The sequence below is a fragment of the Heterodontus francisci genome, chromosome 19 (genome assembly GCF_036365525.1).
Source record: "Heterodontus francisci isolate sHetFra1 chromosome 19, sHetFra1.hap1, whole genome shotgun sequence".
In the NCBI taxonomy this organism is placed as follows: Eukaryota; Metazoa; Chordata; class Chondrichthyes; order Heterodontiformes; family Heterodontidae; genus Heterodontus; species Heterodontus francisci.
In genome coordinates this window covers 24,012,093-24,028,920 of record NC_090389.1, presented here as the reverse complement: position 1 = coordinate 24,028,920, position 16,828 = coordinate 24,012,093, and the positions used below count along the sequence as shown (strand labels likewise).

Sequence of the window (16,828 nt, the reverse complement as noted above, 5' to 3'; positions counted from 1 at the left end):
TACCTGGAACTTTTGGACAAGAATGAATAGGAAATATTGCACAAGACAAGACAGTTTAAAATCAATGAAATTCAATTATGAGGAAAATACACCAGTTTTTAAATGTGCAGTTAGTAAATGTTCACATTGCAACTATATTTATCCTGATTAATTATACAATTGTGGAATTTTATACAGCAAGAAACAGCATTTAGGAAATCAAATTTTTCTGTTCCCAGTAACTGCATCAAGAGCACCCGGTCCCCCACTAACGTGCTTCCATTTCTCTCTACAAAATATTGCATCCTTCATGTTGAAAATAGTTTGCTAAACATATACAGCAGCTTCATTCAGATAACTTATATCTGGTGTTCAACATCCTGCACCAAACTTCAAAAATAAAACTCGTGCATTCTTTGTAGTAACTGGGATTTAATGATCAGAAACAGACTCCACCCTGTTCCACTACAACATAGATTACCAGTTTATGGAGCAGCTCAAGATGCTTCAGAGCCGTCACCAGGCTCATGTGATACGCTATATATTCTTTTTTTTAAAAATCAGAAGCAATACTCTACAATCTTGTGCAATGCTCATACTTGAACACATCAAATAGTTTCCACCATTACTGATCATAATTACTTCACCCTATGAACAGCTCAAAACACTCTCTCCAGACACAACCCAAATTTGGAAGGAGAAAATGCCTCGTGTTTTTCCACAGTTCAAGAGGATAAAAATAATTTTACACACACTAACAAAATCTGACACCCTAATTGCTCTGTTGGGACAGGGGAGGATGTCAAACCCAACCACAGGAACTATGACCTGGAGTTCCCACCCAGGTATCAGCACAATCTGGACAGAATCAAATGAAAGAACACACAAGGCCTGCAGAATTTAAAAGACAAGTGAGTTATGCCCATAATCATTTACCCTTGGGTTTCCATGATTTTGTTTTATATACATAGGCTCAAAAGTCCAAAAGGCCCAAAGCAGTCCTTACCCATAGAACTCTGGCATGGACTCGATGGGTTGAATAGCCTCCTTCTGTGCCGTAATGACCAACTATTACTGGCCACACCTCCAGATCAGCATGGCGAATCTCCAATAGCACTTGTTCGGTTTGTTCATAACACTGCATCCACAATTTCACACACACAAGTACCTGGGGTCTCATTAATCCATTAATGACCTGCAGCTGCAGTGATCGGCAGTTAATTGAAGCCTCACCCTGGTCTTTTGCTCATTCTGATGCTGCAATTACTTTAAATTCTGTTTAAGTGAGCTAAATATTGAGTCAATTGACTCTGCCCTCGGTGTACAAGACCTGTGACCAGCATTTATTGGCTTGGTTCTTCTGTTGCAGTTAAACAAATTTTCAGTTTAAATTAGATTAATTCAGTAACCAAGGCCTCTGCCATTTTTCAACAAAAAGTGGTTATGAGCAATAACTTTGCTTGATTGCACTGATTCATGGGAGATGTTACACAGACTTATGAAAATGAATTTGTGCAGATACTTGGTTATAACTTCACCTTGCTAAATTTGAATTAGTGAAATCATGCTAGTTTTTAAAAAAACATGTGTCAAGCTCTTGAATACCAAAAACTGCTTGCTTTGAAGAGTTTTGTTCACAAGTTCCATTGACATGAGGCAATATTTAGAACCAAGATATATCATCGACAACTTCTGAAATATCAGATGTGTTTGTTATCCATTAAGATTGTCCCATGAACACAAGAACTGAACATCGTACGCAGCTGAAATCTCTCGACAAATGTGACAACGATATGCCCTCGTTAACTCCATTTATTTCAACAGAAGTGGGAGGAGAGCACAATTATTCACAAGTCAACTAAATAGAAAAAGTAAACCAATTCCACATATATTATTTACAAATCTCGTAATTGGAAGTTTTGCATGCACGTTTACAGAAAAGTCACATGTTGCCCAATAGTGTCAAGACTCTAATGTTGAAGCAGTGTATTCAACCAGCACACCCAATGCATAAATTTCAGCTAAAGCATGTTAAATAAACTTCAGTGATGGTCCCCCAACGACAACGTACGTATTCTATTTGATTGCAAAAGCTCATGACAAAATTAAATACTGTACTGACAGTGAACATTTAAAAAATTCTAGTGACATGGAAATATCTACAGCACCAACACAAGTATGGGGTGCAATGCAACATGCTCCATAACCCCATTTGTAAGGACATTAATGGTGAGAGATCAATAAAAGCTATAAAACATTACTTGATAATGCAGATTCCAAACACATGAGGCTAAGAAATAAGCATGATTATTTTCATTGGCTCTTCCTTGTGCTTTTCTTTCACTGACTTCAACATTTGTCTCAATCATGATTTTTATATAATGGCATTTGTAAAGCAAGTTAGTCTCTCACAATGAGAACATACTTTTTAGCGGTATACGTCATGAGGGACTTGAAGTATTTCAATATATTCAGAATAGTGTATTTCTGCAGGTTATCCCATGAAGAATGAAGTAAACTGAGTGGAGAAAGGACTGTGGCCAATCACACATTGATTTGTACCATTAAATTTCAACTTCTTCGGGATTTTGAGTGCTGAATAAGCCACTGCAGGGTGATATCTAAAAATAAATAAAAATGCAAGTTAATGATCTGTAAAAATATCCAACTTCTTTTGGTAATCCATTAGATAAACAAGTCATCAAGGATGGTTTAAAAAAAAAGACAGTTTGATAACCAAGACTGCAACTATCTAAAACAGTCCAATTCTTACCAGCACACCAGAAAGGCAAGTGCAAAAATTTCAAGTTTCAAATACAAAGCAAGTAAATCAAACGGTTCCAAATTTAGTACTGGCACAGCTATTTATATAAAACATTACTTATTACAGGGAACGGGAACATCGTTTCAACATTTCGCACATCTACAACAGAATTCCACAATTCATTTAACTGGAATTTAAATTTAACCTGCAAAACCTTTGGAAAGAGGCTCAAGTTCAGATTGATCTAGTCAGGTTTGTAACAGTGCATTTGGTGAACAGTCTGAGTTTGATAATATTTGCAAATATGGCATTTTCCAGACTTGCAACAGGAGACCAACAATGGCACAGAAAACAATTTAATCTCAAACTTCGTTTTTTCCGAGCCAGAGAAAATATGCAAAGCAATACTTCACGTTTAGTCTAATTCAGTACACTGAATGATACAAAGCCATCCCAAATACAATTTATCAATCATGACGAAAACAATTCACAGAGTCCTCAATCTAAATAAAAATCAAGGGGTCTCTTAACATAACTTAAATCCTGGACCTGTACCTCTCCTTTATCTTTGGTCATCTGGTCCAAGGGCTCTCTTACTTCTGGTAAATCTCCTCTCAAGGACCCTCACATCCTAAAGTGTGGTGACCAGAACTGGACATAATACTCCAGTTGGGGCCTAACCAGAGCTTGATAAAGGTTCAGCATAACTTCCCTGCTTTTGTACTCAATGCCTCTATTTATGAAACTCAAGATCCGATATGCTTTAGTAACCAATCTCAATATGTCCTGCCACCTTCAAAGATCTATACACATGCACCCCCAGGTCCCTCTGTTCCTGCACACTCTTTAGACTGTGCCATTAAGTATGTATTGCCTCTCCCTATTCCTTCTGCCAAAATGCATCACCTCACACTTGTCAGTATTAAATTCCATCTGCCATCTCTGCCACACATACATACATGACAGTGTACAGTCTACCATCCTCCAGTCTGAAAAGCAACCATTTACTACGGCTAGCTGTTTTCTGTCCATAAGCCAATTTTTTAAAATCCAATTGGACACTGACCTACCTATTCAATGAGCTTCAACTTTCTTAACCAACCTTTTATGTGGTACTTCATCAAATGCTTTAAAATCCATATAAACATCCACTGCATTCCCTTCATCAACTATCTGTTACTTTATCAAAAAATTCAATTCGATTAGTCAAGCACGATCTGCCTTTTACAAGTCCACGCTGACTATCCTTAATGAACTTGAATCTCTCCAAGTGTCCATTGATATTTTCCCTGATTATAGTTCCTAAAACAGGGTTGTCCAACCTTTTCAGACTGAGGGCCGCATTATGATTTTTACTCAGCGCAGGGGGTCAGTGAGCAAATTTTGAAAGATAAAGGAATTAAAAATTATCCTAATAAAAACAAATGTGTTTTGTGAAGCTTTAAATAAGATTAATTTATTGACTTACTTTCTCATCACTGTTTTGAAAACTGATTTAGTAACATACCTGGCACGGTTTCTCCTTGCATAAGCAGTCAATCCCTGCCCACACACTTGATGTAGCAATGCAGAGTATTCTGGATAGATGTCTGTCAGGAGTGATCTCTGTCTCTTTTTCTCTCTCACCCTATGTTTCACCATCTCTGCGGTGTCTCTCCCACCCACCTCAACATTGTCATCCTTGCTGTGTACTCACCCCTCAACCTGTTGTTCCCCCTCCTACTCTCCCCATTTCCTCCTCTCCCTCTCTTCCCTCCATCTCGTTGTCCCCCTCTCCCCATTTCCCCCATCTCTCCCCCCCCTCCTTCCCCACTCCCTCTCCCCACCACCCCCCGTTCCTTCCCTGCCCCCCCATTTCCTTCCCGCTCTGTTTTCCCCCCCCCCCCCATCCCTGTCCCCTCTGACAGTTGCACCCCTGCCACCCCCCCCACCTTCCCTCTGTCCCTGCCCCCCCACCCCCCGTGTCCCTGCCCCCTTTCTGACAGTTGCACTGAGCAGAAGCACTCAGCACAGCAACTTATGCTTGGTCAGTTTGTTAAAAACATCACATTGTCAGTTTCACAGCTCAGCTGCTGAAGCAGGAACGTGCTTTCCAACATCGGACAGATGCGGGGTTTTGTGGCGGGCTGTTTAAAAAAAAGTCGGAAACCCCGAATCCAAGTTGGGAAGTGCATTCCTACTTCAGCAGCTGAGCAATCGGCAGCGCAATGTTTTTAAAAAGGCCACTCTGCGAGACGACGACCAAGGGAAATTTCCCATCTCCAGTCACGGAACCCTGGGGAGGATGAGGAACAGCCTGGGATACAGTTTGCATCCGCGGGTCAAATGGAAACCTTTGCGGGCCGCATGTTCAACAACCCTGGTGTAAAACCTTACCCACCACTGATGTTCAACTAACTGGCCTGTAGTTGCCTGGACTGTCCTTACACCCTTTATTGAATATGGGTGTCACATTTGCCACTCTCCAATCCTCTGGCACTTGCACCATATCCAGGGAAGATTGGAAGATTATGGCAAACCTTCCGGTATCTCCATCCCCACTTCCTTTAGCAACCTGGGATGTAAGCCATCCAGACCAGGTGACTTATCTACCCTAAGCATAGCCAACCTGGTTAGTACCTCCCCCCTCAATTTTTATCCTATCCATTGCCTCTACTCTCTACTTCTGCGCCATTTTGTCAGCCTCCATTTCCTTAGTGAACACTGATACAAAGTACTCATGAAGTATACTCACCTTGCCCTTTGTCTCTAAACAGATATTGTCTCTTTGTCCCTAAAAGGTCCCACTCCTCCTCTTACAACTTGCTTACTATTTACATGCCGGTAGAAGATCTTTGGATTCCCTTTTTAGTTGGCTACCATTCTATTTTCATATTCTCTGTTTGCCAGTTTTATTTTCCCTCCATCTACCCTCTCAACTTACTGTAGATGGCCTGGTTCTCACTTATGAGTTCACCTGACATGCATCATACACCCTCTTTTGTTTCATTATCTCTATCTCCCTCATCAACCAAGCAGCCCTGTTCTTGTTTCCCCTACCTTTCATTCTTGTTGGAATGTTCGTAGCCTGTACTTGAAGCATCTCTTCCTAAAGAGAACCCGTTGTACTGATACAGCTCTTCCTGCCAATCATCGATTCCAGTCTACCCTGGCTAGGCCCCTTACCTCGTTGAAATTTGCCCTCCACCAGTCTAGACATTCTACCTTATTTTGTTCCTTACTTTTCTCCATTACTGGTCTAAACCTTGTAATACGATGATCACTCTTACCCAACTGATCCCCCATAGATACTTGGTCCACTTGGCCCACCTGATTTCCCAGCACCAGATCCAGCAACGCCTCTTTTCTTGTTGGGCTTAGAACATACTGATCAAGGAAGTTCTTCTGAACACATTTTAGAAATTCCTCCCCCTCCTTATTCTTTACTCTATAATTACCCAAATATCAATTGAGATAATTTAAGTCCAATATCACCACTCTCTAGTTCTTGCACATCTGATTTCCCTGCAGATTTGCTCCTCTAGCTCACTATTTGGAGGCCAATAGAACACCTCTAGTAACTTTAACCACATGGATTCTGTCCTTGCCCCCTTCAAGGACATCCTCCCTTTCCAGCACTACAAAACCTTCCCTAATAAGGGCTGCCATCACAACTTTTTTTTCCCTTTCTCTTTTCTGAACATTTGATATCCTTGTATATTAAGCACCCAGTCCTCCAACTTTTAAGCCATGTTTCTGTTATTGCTACATCATATTTCCATGCTGCTATTCGTACTTATTCACCACATTTTGAACATTTACACACACGCACTGCAATCCAGTCTTTGCATTCCTTGTAGTCCTTCCAAGTCCACTCCCATCTAATATGGAACTACTCCCTTCTCTAGTACTATTTGACTCTCACTCTGACCCCACCTAATACTTTGCAATTTCCTCCTCTAGTGCTATCTGTCTCCTCCACACTCTGTGCACTTTGCTGGTTCCTCTCTCGCATTCTCTCCTGGTTCCTACACCCCTGCCAAGTTAATTTAAATCCTGCCCAACAACACTACCAATTCAAGTAGTCAGGCGCCCTGTACCTGTTAATTACAGTAACATCCCCAAAACTCAAACTTTGCAGTTTTGTTGTTTCTTCCTTCTTCCTTTCTTAAATAGAATGACATTTCCAAACTGTCAAACTTAAGTGATATAAAGGGGAACTTGTAGAATCTTTGCCTACCTATGTTATCCTTTTCTTTGCATGAAATTGAATAGCAGCAGATCTCTCTATCCTGGATAGCAGCCAAATTCCTATAACACAGAACACAATTAAAAGTACAAAGTCAAATTCATTCGTAGGAAAAAATTAAACAGCAATAGTACAAGTTATATATAATTACTGTTCAGAATGAAACAAAACACCAGCAACCTCTGAAATATCTTAGTCTGCTACTTCTGTACTGTAAAAATTCATCATTGCTCCCAAATAAGCAAAGCAAAATGCAACATAATGTGGTAAAGATTAAGGAAACAATGTTCAATGAAAGATAACTATCAAGAAAGTGAAACTAGTAAACATCCAACAGCTGTCAGATACTTTTTAAATGAGGAAAGATTTAAGTGAGGAAAGATATTAGCTCTGACGATGTGGAATTTGTATGGGTAGAGCTGAGAAACACTAAGGGGGAAAAAAAAACGTTAGTGGGGGTTGTATATAGACCCCCCAAACTGTAGTGATGTTGGGAATGGCATTGAACAGGAAATTAGACACGCATGCGATAAGGAACATCTGTAATTATGGGTGACCTTAAGCTGCATATAGATTGGGCAAATCAAATTAATCACAATATCGTAGGAGGAGGAATTCTTGGAGTGTATACGGGATGGTTTTCTGGACCGATACGTTGAGGAATCAACTAGAGAACAGACCATCCTAGACTGGGTATTGTATAATAGAGAGGATTAATTGACAATCTAGTGGTGCAAGACCCCTTGGGGATGAGCGACCATAATATGATGGAATTCTTCATCAAGATGGAGAGTGGCGTAGTTGATTCTGAGACTAAGGTCCTGAAGCTTAGTAAAGGAAACTACGAAGGTATGAGGCGCGAGTTGGCCATAATGGATTGGGAAACGTTACTTAAAGAGATGACGGTGGATAGACAATGGCAAACATTTAAAGAGCGCATGGATGAACTACAACAATTGTTTATCCCTGTCTGGTGCAAAAGTAAAATAGGAAAAGTAGCCAAACTATGGCTTACAGGGAAATTAGAGATAACATTAGATTCAAGGAACAGGCATATAAATCTGCCAGGAAAAGCAACAGACCTGAAGATTGGGAGGAGTTTAGAATTCAGCAAAGGAGGACCAAGGGATTGATTAAGAAGGGGAAAATAGAGTACAAGAGCAAGCTTGCGGGGAACATAAAAACTGACTGTAAAAGTTTCTATAGGTATGCGAAGAGAAAAAGATTGGTGAAGACAAGTGTAGGTCTCTTACAGTCAGAAACAGGGGAATTTATTATGGGGAACAAAGAAATGGCTGACCAACTAAATGTATACTTTGGTTCTGTCTTCACAAAGGAGGATACAAATATCATACCAGAAATGTTGGGGAATATAGGCCTTAGTGAGAGAGGAACTGAAGGAAATCAGTAGAGAAATGGTGTTGGGGAAATTGATGGGATCGAAGGCCAATAAATCCCCAGGGCCTGATGCTATGCATTCCAGAGTACTTAAGGAAGTGGCCCTAGAAATACTGGATGCATTGGTGGTCATCTTCCGAGATTCTATAGACTCTGGAACAGTTCCTACAGATTGGAGGGTAGCTAATGTAACCCCACTATCTAAAAAGGGAGATAGAGAGAAAGCAGGGAATTATAGACCAGTCAGCCTGACGTCAGTAGTGGGGGAAATTCTAGAGTCCATTATCAAAGATTTTATAGCAGAGCACTTGGAGAACAGTGGTAGAATCGGGCAGTCAGCATGGATTTACGAAAGGGAAATCATGCAGAACAAATCTAGAATTCTTCAAGGATCTAACTGGTAGAGTTGATGAGGGGGAGCCAGTGGATGTGGTTTATTTGGACTTTCAGAAGGTCTTTCGATAAAGTCCCACTAAGAGATTAGTGTGTAAAATTAAAGCGCATGGGACTGGGGGTAGTGTATTGCGATGGATAGAAAATTGGTTGACAGACAGGAAAGAGTAGGGATAAATGGCTCTTTTTCCAAATAGCAGGCAGTGACTAGTGGGTACCACAGGGATCGGTGCTAGGACCCCAGCTATTCACAATATACATTAATGATTTAGATGAGGGAACGAAGTGTAATATTTTCAAATTTGCAGATGACAAAACTGGGTGGGAGGGTGAGTTGTGAGGAGGATGCAGAGAGGCTTCAGGGTGATTTGGACAAGTTGACTGAGTGGGCAACTGCATGGCAGATGCAGTATAATGTGGATAAATGTGAGGTTATCCATTTTGGTAGTAAAAACAAGGCGGCAGATTATCTGAACGGCTATAAACTTGAGAGGGGAATATGCAGCGAGACCTGGGTGTTCTGAAGGTAAGCATGCAGGTCCAACAGGCAGTAAAAAAGGCAAATGGTATGTTGGCCTTCATAACGAGAGGATTCGAGTACAGGAGCAGGGATGTCTTGCTGCCTTGGTGAGACCACACCTGGAATAGTGTGTGCACTTTTGGTCTCCTTATCTGAGGAAGGGTGTTCTTGTTATAGAGGGAGTGCAGCAAAGGTTTACCAGTCTGATTCCTGGGATGGCAAGACTGACGTATGAGGAGAGATTGAGTCGGTTAGGATTATATTCGTTGGAGTTCAGAAGAGTGAGTGGGGAAATCTCAAACCTATAAAATTCTAACAGAACTGGACAGGGTAGATGCAGGAAGGATGGTCCCGATGGTGGGGGAGTCCAGAACTGGTGGTCATAGTCTAAAGATACGGGGTAAACCTTTCAGGCAGCAGTTCACCTGCAAAGTACACAACCATAGGGATGCGAGCCAAATCGAGTAAAATAAAATTTGACCCACATTTCAATTCATTCTGCCCCATGCTTCGCTTTTCTGTTTGAGCACACAAAATGTACACCCTGAAATATTCCACTTACGTGGTATAACTGAACCTGGCCCCCAGGATCCAAAGATCTCTCAGCCTGATATGCTAATACTAAAACCCTTCCCAACCAGCCATTTCCAGACATTACATCACTTATTACTGAAAAATGCTGCACTGCAGATTCATTCAGAAGATATTTCATGAGACAACAGGGTTGAACATTAATTGATTCGGACCAGAGTTCAATAGTTATCCTTAATCCCTGACATGAATATGCACTTGTTCCTTATAAATATAGGATGCTTACAAATCTTTGAATTGTAGAAATGTGTGCAAATATTAAAACTTAAGCATCAATATGAATTTAATCCCATTTTCAGACATCAACTGGTTTTCAGTTTTTACATAGCACTGGTTCCTTCATAAAAACTCAAGCAAGTAGTTGTAATTTCCAGATACAAAATCTACCCAAATGAGATATTCTTTGTCAATTACTTTCAAATTCTCGTCCTATTTTTCTGGCCTATTATGTATCTCACGAAAGTGAATTGAAATACTCTTAATGGTCTAGATGAACAGCGTTATATCTACTTGGTTGTATAGTAGTTTTGGCGCTAGTTCCAATTATGAGTTTGTAATCATTACCATCCTCCCACAGTGAGGACCAAAGATAGACAAAAACTTTGTCAAATGATGCCATAACTTAAACCCTGCAATGCTAATTGGCAGCATATTATGTACTACTTCTAAATTCAGGTGGTCTGAGAATATTTTCTGTTCGCAAAACATTCCAGTGGAACACTATTGGGGGAGCCAGAGTGTTAGTTTGGATTTAAAGATACACTCCTGAGCAGGCTCTGTACCTGCTAGCATCAGCCCCCCAAAAAATCTGCATAAAAACGAGTAACTTCTGGGCAATCAGCCTAAGCTCCTGAATGACAGGTTCCTGCCCCTTTAGAGACTGGCCTGGCAGAACCATTAGCGCCCTCTCCGCCAGAGCCCAATGAGGTGCACCGTAACTTCCGCTTTTCGGAGCGAGTGTGATCGCCTGAAGTTACGGTGCTGTTGCAGCCCTCAATATCATTGTCAGACCCAAGCGTCAACGGCCATTTCAGAAAAACAAGTTTAAGCTGAGTCTGTTTGTGCATTATTTCTGTTTGGTTCTAATCCCCTGTAGCTGGCTACAAAACCAGTGGCACAATCTAGATAGCAAAAACCCAATGACCACTGTTACAAGATCTATTTAAAAGGCAACACTTTACCGTAACTCCCGAATAACCAAAGCAAAACAAAGCAAAGCAAAGCAAAAAGGTTCAGGAAATTAATGATCTGTGACCACTTAAAAGGTAACCAAGATTTGCATTAACATTCTTCAGTAAAATGTTGTAACCTACCAAGACCAAATAAAGCAGGAATTGCATTAACTGAAATCTTTAAATAAAGATCACACTCGCTCCGAAAAGCAGAAGTCATGGTGCACCTCAGTGGGCTCTGGCGGAAAGCGCACTAATGGTTCCGCCGGGCCAGTCTCTAAAGTCTTTTATTGCAGGATAACCTCAAAATTCCCAGATCCCCAAGAGATGTGCTTCTCCACCAAGGTTAGATCTGCATCAGCTGCTCAGAAGTCTATTATGTGCCAGAACCTGCTCCAACAACTTTTCCTTAACCCTTCGAGTTAACATGGTTAAATGGCAGTGTCTTGTGAAACAAAGAGTGATCCCATGACTTGATGTTCAAATGTAAACTTGGCTAGTCTCCCAGCACTGCCCTTCTCCCAGTTCTCAAGCATTAGACAAGACCTCGAGAGACTGAAAAAGGTAGTCTCTATTGAAACTTATACAATTTAGAATCAAACAATATTTGGAAGCAAAATTCCCTCTAAACTGCACCATCACCCAAGAGTTCCCACACAGCTGCATAAAAGTTGGCCCCTTTAAGTTACTGCGCTTGCTACCGCACAAAAAATTTCAAGGGGCATACACAAACAAATCACCCACAAACAAAAAAAGTTAGAGGTTTCTTAAGAAGTAGTCCCAGTGGTGTACACAACTCCAAATCGAAGCTTTTCTTTCCCCAACCTTGCATTTGTGTAAAATGCAAGTTGCTGTTTATTCATGATCCTAATGAAAGTTCTGGTGCAATTGAGACACGGGGAGTTTCTATACCCTTGGAGGCATTTTAATCAGATATACTAAAAGGGGAATAGTAAAGTATATTCAAACAAAGCAAATGTTGATAAAGTGTTATATTTCAGCTTTTATTTCCCAATGCCATTAATACCACCACACAGGCAAGAACTAACCTAAAGGAGGAAAATGTGTGCAGTTATGTAGAACAATGACTTACATTTTTTCAATGAGCTGTTTTTCATCCAAAGCATTTGGAAGATCTCTCTTATTCCCAAGAACTAGGACCTGAAAAGATAAATATTACAACTGATACATTGTGATCATGTTCATTTCTCTTCTCACAAAGGGTTATTTTCATTGAAAGAGCACAAGCCCTTTGAGAATCAATTTAAGGGTTAGTGAGGTCTTTCATGCACACTAGATTACCATTTAGCTAAATTGCCTTCACAAGCACACAATTTTCTTGTTGACAGTAGGCCAGTTATCTTTCTCCCACCCCTTTAGAAAACAGCAAATCTCAACTGTATATGCAGGATAAGGAACAGAAATTTACTTTATAAATACACAAAAAAATTTTAAATTAAAAAGACAAAATCCAAACACTGCATATTCATGGTGCATTAAGTGTTATTCAAAACTGCTTACATTTGTGTGAACAGCAGCTGTACAGGGGGCTTTCCCCAGCTAACTGCAGCTGCACCTGTTAGATTATTGGACAACCACACCTGCATCAGGATTTCATCAGTATATTTTACAGGACTTCCATGATTCAGGGACAAAAGCTGCATAAAAAGTGTGGAATCACTCCAAAAGTGACTTCATTTTTAAAATTCATTTTCATGGATTGTGGGCATCACTGGCAAGGCCAGCATTTGTAGACTTTCCCCAATTGCCCTTGAGGTGGTGGTAAGCTACCTTCTGGAACTGCTGCAATCCATCTGGTGCGGGTACACCACAGTGCTGTTAGGGAGGGAACTCCAGGATTCTGATCCAGCGGCAGTGAAGGAACAGCAACATAGTTCCAAGTCAGGATGGTATGTGGCTTGGAAGGGAGCTTGCAGATGATGGTATTTCCATGCATCTACTGCCCTTGTTTTTCTAGGTGGAAGGGGTCGCAGGTTTGGAGACATGGTAAGTTGCTGCAGTGCATCTTGTAGATGGTACACACTGCTGCCACTGTGCACCAATGGTGGAGGGAGTGAATGCTTAAGCAGGTGGACAGGGTGCTGATCAAGCTGACTGTTGTGTCCTGGATGGTGTTGCACTTCCCAAGTGTTGTTGGAGCTGCACTCATCCAGGCAAGGAGAGAATATTCCATCACATTTCTGACTTGTGCCTTGTAGATGGTGGACAGGCTTTCAGGAGTCAGGAGGAGAGTTACTCACCTCAGAATTCCCAGTCTCTAACCTGCTCTTACAGCTACAGTATTTACATGGCTAGTCCAGTTCAGTTTCTGGTCACTGGTAACCCCAAATGTTAATATTGCAGGATTCAGCAATGGTAATGTCGTTGAATGTCAAGGGGAGATAGTTAGATTGTGTTTTTGGAGATAGTCATTCATTGCTTGGCACTGGTATGCCACGAATGTTACTTGCCACTTATCAGCCCAAGTCTGAATCTTGTCCAGGTCTTGCTGCATATGGGCACAGACTGCTTCAGTATCAGAAGAGCTACAAATGTACAATGTTCAGTACAGATCAGCGAACATCCCCACTTCTGACTTTATTCTGGAGGGAAGGTGATTGATGAAGCAGCTAAAGATGGTTGGCCCGAGCACAGTGGCGCAGTGGTTAGCACCGCAGCCTCACAGCTCCAGCGACCCGGGTTCAATTCTGGGTACTGCCTGTGTGGAGTTTGCAAGTTCTCCCTGTGTCTGCGTGGGTTTTCTCCGGGTGCTCCGATTTCCTCCCACAAGCCAAAAGACTTGCAGGTTGGTAGGTAAATTGGCGATTATAAATTGCCCCTAGTATAGGTAGGTGGTAGGGAAATATAGGAACAGGTGGGGATGTGGTAGGAATATGGGATTAGTGTAGGATTAGTATAAATGGGTGGTTGATGGTCGGCACAGACTCAGTGGGCCGAAGGGCCTGTTTCAGTGCTGTATCTCAAACTCAAAACTCTAAACTCCTGCAGCAATGTCATGGAGCAGAGATGATTGGCCTCCAACAACCACAACCATCTATCTTTCTTTTTGCTAGATATGACTCCAACCAGCCGAGAGTTTGCCCCCCGATTCCCATCGACTTCAATTTGGCTAGGGCTCCTTGATGCCATACTCTGTCATGATGTCAAGGGCAATCACACTCACCTCCCCTTGCGTTCAGCTCTTTTGTCCATGTTTGGACCAAGGTTGCAATGAGGTCAGGGGCCAAGTTGCCTTGGCAGAACCCAAGCTGAGCAGTGAGCAGGTTGGTACTGTTTAAGTGCCATTTGATAGCACTATTAACACCTTCCATCACTTTAGTGAAGATAGAGTATATATTGATGGAATGGTAATTGGCTAGATTGGTTTTGTCCGGCATTTTGTAAACAGGATATACCTGGGCAATTTGCCACATTATCTGGTTGATGCCAGTGTTGTAGCTGTATTGGAACAGCTCAGCTTGGGCTACAGCTAGTTCTGCAGCACAAGTCTTCAGTACTACAGCCAGAATCCAGCACCTTCAGCAATTTCTTGATATCCTGTGGTGTGAATCGAACTGGCTGAAGACTGCCATCTGTGAAGCTGTGGACCTCAGGAGGAGGCAGAGATCATCCACTCAGCACTTTTGGCGAAAGACAATTGCAAATGCTTCAGCTTTTTCTTTTGTACCAATGTGCTGGACTCCTGCATCATTGAGGATGGGATATTTGTGGAGCCTCCTCCTCCAGTTAGTCGTTCAATTGTCCTCCACCATTCACGATTGGAGGGACAGGACTGCACAGTTTTGATCTGATCCGTTGGTAGTGGGATTGCTTAGCTGTCAATTGCTGCCCAATTACCTAGTGTCCTTAACTTACACTGCTTTCAGTGACTTCCATACACTGCCTTACATATCCATTTCTCATGCCAACTTACCCCTGTAATCTTTGAGAAAGATGCTAAATTAATAGGGAGTTTGCAGTGAAGCAAAATTAAATTACTCGCGTTAGAAACTGGATTGATGCCAACAATGCACACAACCAGATCTTAACAACTATAAGCATCACCATCCATTCACCAGCACATTTGGAGTTTGGGACAGGAGGCATGCAAAGATATTAGGACAAAGCACGACCACCAACACAAAGCAATGCCTGCTCTGCGTTGCCAGGGAAATGCTCAAATCTATGCATGCACAATTTGACAGCTGGCGATGGGGTTTTTACAACAGGCCATTAGGGGGTGGCATTGGGAGAACATTTGGACCCGGTCACCATTGTCTATCAAATGCACAAAACATTTGGACGTTGGCATCCGCAGAAACACTTTCCTTCCTGACCTTGAAAATGGAGTTAATATTGGCATTGCTTATCTCACAAATCAGAATATGCAATTTAAAAATGATACATCCACTGAATTGCACAATATTAACTTATGATCTTGTTAACTTATCAAGGATTCCTTCCGTTTGTCACCAGAAGCCTTTGGTTCAAATTAATCTAGAATATGCAAAGGATGTAAATAAATCTGTTACAGGGCAGAATGCTGTGCTTCCAGACATTTAGAAACCCAAGGAGGTAATACAGGGAGTAATGTTGCAAAATTGAGAGATTAGAATTCAGCAAAGTTACAGTTCATTCTCTTATTGCTGTACTTTATTTATTTTATTTAGAGATACAGCACTGAAACAGGCCCTTCGGCCCACCGAGTCTGTGCTGACCAACAACTACCCATTTATACTAACCCTACAGTAATCCCATATTCCCTACCACCTACCTACACTAGGGGCAATTTACAACAGCCAATTTACCTATCACCTGCAAGTCTTTGGCTGTGGGATGAAACTGGAGCACCCGGCAAAAACCCACGCGGTCACAGGGAGAACTTGCAAACTCCGCACAGGCAGTACCCAGAATCGAACCCGGGTCCCTGGAGCTGTGAGGCTGCAGTGCTAACCACTGTGCCGCCGTAGGATCTCTTGGGAGCTAGTCCGTACACAGCCAGGTGTTAACATTTGGTACAAGGAAAAGAATTTGTATTGATAGGACAACTTTTACTGAAGGATTCCACAAGATTTGCCTTGCAAGGAGTAACCAGACTAGCAGTCTCCCCCAGCAATGAAACACTACTGACTCTTTTATTCATTCCTGGGATGAGCGCGTCACTGGCAAGGCCAGCATTTGTTGCCCATCCACAAATGCTCTGGCAAAGGTGGTGAGTCACCTTCTTGAACCGCTGCAGTCCATGTAGTGTAGGTACAGCCATAGTGCCGTTAGGAAGGGACAAGTGATATGGTTCTAACAGAATGGTGAGACACTTGGAGGGGAACAGGTGGTGTTCCCACGTATCTGCTGCCCTTCTAGGTGGTAGAGTTCACAACCTTGGAAGGTGCTGTCAAAGGAGTCTTGGCAAGTTGCTGCAGTGCATCTTGTAAATGGTACACTGCTGCCACTGTGCACCGATGGTGGAGGGAGTGAATATTTAATGTGGTGGGTACCAATCAAGCCGGCTGCTTTGTTCTGGATGGAGTTGAGCTTCAAGTGTTGTTGGAGCTGCACTCATCCAGACAAGTGGAGAGTATTCCATCACACTCTTGACTTATGCCTTTTAGAAGGTCAACTGACTTTGGGGAGTCAAGCAGTACGTCACTCCCAAATGAACTCTCAGCCATGGACGTGCTCTTGTAGCCACTGTACTTGTATGATTGGTCTGGTTAAGTTTTTGGTCAATGGTAACCCCCAATATATTGGTGGGGGGTCCAGCAATGGCAATGCAATTGAACGTC

General features: G+C 42.0%; 1 protein-coding gene across 1 annotated transcript in view; it reads right to left on the bottom strand.

The window, feature by feature from the left end:
* Positions 1-1,773: 1,773 nt before the first annotated feature.
* arl8bb (ADP-ribosylation factor-like 8Bb) overlaps positions 1,774-16,828 on the bottom strand; it is a 78,670-nt gene continuing 63,615 nt past the window's right edge. The window contains 3 exon segments of the mRNA XM_068051471.1: positions 1,774-2,600; positions 6,963-7,033; positions 12,139-12,206. Of these exon segments, the coding sequence (XP_067907572.1) occupies positions 2,551-2,600; positions 6,963-7,033; positions 12,139-12,206 (189 nt within the window). The 3' untranslated portion in view covers positions 1,774-2,550.